This window comes from Pseudonaja textilis, chromosome 3, assembly GCF_049901715.1.
Source record: "Pseudonaja textilis isolate UNSWEBS1 chromosome 3, rPseTex1.2, whole genome shotgun sequence".
NCBI classification, from domain to species: Eukaryota; Metazoa; Chordata; class Lepidosauria; order Squamata; family Elapidae; genus Pseudonaja; species Pseudonaja textilis.
This window is the reverse complement of record NC_141992.1, coordinates 51,700,514-51,703,820: the sequence shown is the minus strand read 5'-3', so window position 1 is coordinate 51,703,820 and position 3,307 is coordinate 51,700,514. Positions and strand designations below refer to the sequence as shown.

Genomic DNA, 3,307 nt, shown 5'->3' with positions numbered 1-3,307 from the left:
ATTTGATCAAAGCCTTCTGAGAAAGAGATTAAACTATCCAATGAGAAAAGCAGCTTGCAAATAACTACCTGCTCTAACTGTTACAATAGACTACTCAGCTACTCAGCCATACCATATTACTGCTTTCTTTATTGTTACAGAGTTTCAGGACTTCTGCCTACTACTTGGCATCATTTTTTTTTCATAAAAACAAGAGGAAGTTACCACAGGTGCTTAAAAACAAGCAAACCACTGATTTATTTAAATACCACCCAGCCAAATATAGAGCATATGTACTTTGGCTAGCTCTTACAAACTGAAAACTCTTTGCTGAATCTCTGATAGAAAATGAAGATTGCTGAGTTGGTAACTGACCTGGCCATGACCAAAAATTGGAGCGGAGACTTGGAATCATCCACTGTAGACTTTTTTGGTTTAGGACTTACCGATGATGACTTCTGCCTTATAGAAAAGGTGCCGTTTGCCTCTGTCTTTATCTCTGTCATCTACTTCATGATTTTTTTCATTGGCTTCTTTGGGAACCTGTTTGTGGTCCTGGTGATGGTGCAGAAACGGGGCAACCAAAGGCTTGTGGACAACTTCGTCCTTAACCTGGCCATTGCAGACCTTGTCTTTGTATGTACTTTGCCTTTCTGGGCTTTGACAGAAGCATTTGATTCCTGGTGGTTTGGTGAAGAGCTTTGCAAATTTAGCAGCTATGCCATTTCTGTGAACCGTTGCTCAAGCATCTTGTTCCTGATGGGCATGAGTGTGGAACGCTTCCTTGTGATGAATAAGCACTGGGATTCCAGATCTCTCGGGACCAAGAGAAATACCAGCATTACCTGCGGTTGCATCTGGGTGTTTTCCTTTCTATTAGGAATACCATCTTTGCTCCACAGAAAGCTGATCTCTGTGGGAGACAAGTTTGCATGCCAGGATGTAGACCCTTCTATCATCTATACTTTCACAGTACTTTGTTTGACTTTCTTGCTACCCTTGGGTGTAATCTTATTCTGCTACTGCTCTATCTTCTCCATGCTCCAGAGTCATGTCAACGTAGGCAGGAGAACAAACCATGCTCTTAAAATCATCTTTGTCATCATTGGGGCATTCATCTGCTGTTGGTTACCCTTTAATACCTTCACAGCTGTCATCACTTACGGTATGGTACAGAACATTGACTTCCCTTGTGAGGCAGTGAAAGCTCTCAGGAGGGGACTTATTATCAGTGCTTGTCTAGCTTTCACCAACAGCTGCATTAATCCTATCATCTATGCCTTTATGGACCAGCAATTCCGACAGAAGGTATTGAAGAATTTCCTAGGTCTTTGTCACCCACAGGAAAAAGCGCAAAACTCAACATTGTTCTTTTCATCTACAGAATCAAGCCTTCTGTTTGGAAGCAAAAAGAGGTTCATACCAGCCACAACTGTTCCAGTTAGCAGCGGGACTGATTTATATGCCTCTAAAAGACATATATAGTTGCTGTTGTTGAGACCATACAGTAGAATTGTTAAGCCAGGTTAGCTATGGAAGGGAGATGAGGGAGATGACTTAGAGGATTGGTTTTCTTGATATGAAAAAATGTTGTTTTCAACATTTCTGATCAAACTTTGTGGTTTCTAATACAATGTCAAATGAATTTTTTATGATACATTACATATACTCTGTATCTTTATGAAATAAAATTCTGTTTATATAAATTTTTCCTTGGTCTGTAGGATAAAAATGCAGATTTAACACTTGCACAGATTTATAAGAGCTTCTTCAACTACCAAGAGATATTTCATATATGAATAGAGTGACTTGTAATAGTACTTATATACTTTGCTAGAAAATAGATGACTGTATATTTAGTCATAAGCTTTACCTGCCTGCCTTAGCTCTTTGTTTAGATATTTTTGGTAGCTTTTGCAATTTGACTATTGATTGATGATTGAAAATGTGTTCAAATAACTATAAAAGGAAATAATGGGTGAGTACCTTTTGATAACAAGAATTCTTTAACACAATAAGCCATGCAAACAAAACGACCACAATCCATAATGAAACAAAGCCTTGTATATTTAATTATGGATGAATATATAATTGAAACTTTTGTCTTCCTGCCTCTAGCTGTCGAAGATGTCTATTTTTGTAAAAAAGTGATCCCAATACTTAAATTACTGTAACTTTTCTTGATTTTGATTAAATTTTTAATTACAAAGCTCTGGTCTGATTTTTATTCATTGAAACAATGGAAATTATTTGGAAAGTTTTGAATGCAAAACTTTCAATGAATGTGTAAACTTTAATTATTGCTATCAATATTCAGATTTCATATCAGGTTTTGAAACTGCCTTAATTTTCTTACTCTTTATTTGTGTTGTTTTTCTGGTAGTAAGAAATAACATGAATTGTGAGTCATGAGTTCCGAAAGTACCTAGTTGAAATCTTACTCTACTAAGTACCATTACGCCAAATTACCTGGGGTTAGTGCACTAAAATAAGGGAGGCACCATAGCGATTTCCCCACTCATGCCCTTAAACTTTTCATTATCACACTCAAGTTTTCAGCACTTATTGTGTCTAAATATCTTGTCAGTTAAGTAATGGAAAGGCCAAGTAGCATCATTACTGGATTGTATCTAGGATATCAGTTGGCTTTAATCCAGCCCTGGACATTAGGAAACATTGTATTATCCTTTTGTTCAGTCATACTTCAATTATTTACAAAAAATAATAGGCAATGTGTTGCTCTGTATATATTCCTAACTGGGATTTTCATATGTTTTTACCAATATAGCCAAATGGTTTGAAGTTATGAATTTTATCAACCAAAACATCTGAAATACAGTAATTTGCTACATTTATATCACATTATTTCTCCAAGAAACTCAGCACACATACACCCTTATATTTTCACAACTATATGAGTGGAACAGATTATGTGAGTGTGGGTGATTGCCTCAAGTCACACAATGAGGCTCATGACTCAGTGGAAATCTCCCCAATCCTAATCGAATATCAATCACTTGCATCATAACGCTGGATCTATTTCAAGATACAAGATACACTGAAATAAAAATAAATGGAAATTGCTATAGAAATCTTTCCCAATTCTTTTGGAAAGATTTTTTTCCTGTACTCTTTTTCCCCCTTTGTCTATCTCAGAATTTGAGAGACATGCTGCATTGTTAACAGATTGTTAGACTTTATTAATTTATTATTTATTAGACATTAGCACATGTTTCTGAATCTTGGCAACTTTCAGACGTAGACAGCTGTCTGGGGAATTCTGTGAGTTGAAGTCCATACATCTGAAAAGTTGCCGAAGTTGAGAAAC

At 36.3% G+C, this 3,307-nt stretch overlaps 1 protein-coding gene across 1 annotated transcript; it reads left to right on the top strand.

Moving 5' to 3' along the window:
* Positions 1–243: 243 nt before the first annotated feature.
* GPR25 (G protein-coupled receptor 25) lies at positions 244–2,138 on the top strand. Its single transcript, XM_087928675.1, has one exon. The coding sequence runs from the start codon at positions 328–330 to the stop codon at positions 1,462–1,464; it is 1,137 nt and encodes a 378-aa protein (XP_087784801.1). The 5' UTR covers positions 244–327; the 3' UTR covers positions 1,465–2,138.
* The last annotated feature ends 1,169 nt before the right edge of the window (positions 2,139–3,307 follow it).

Excerpts from the sequence above, each read along its gene's own strand:
- GPR25 (XM_087928675.1), top strand. The coding sequence starts at position 328 with ATGAAGATTGCTGAGTTGGTAACTGACCTGGCCATGACCAAAAATTGG.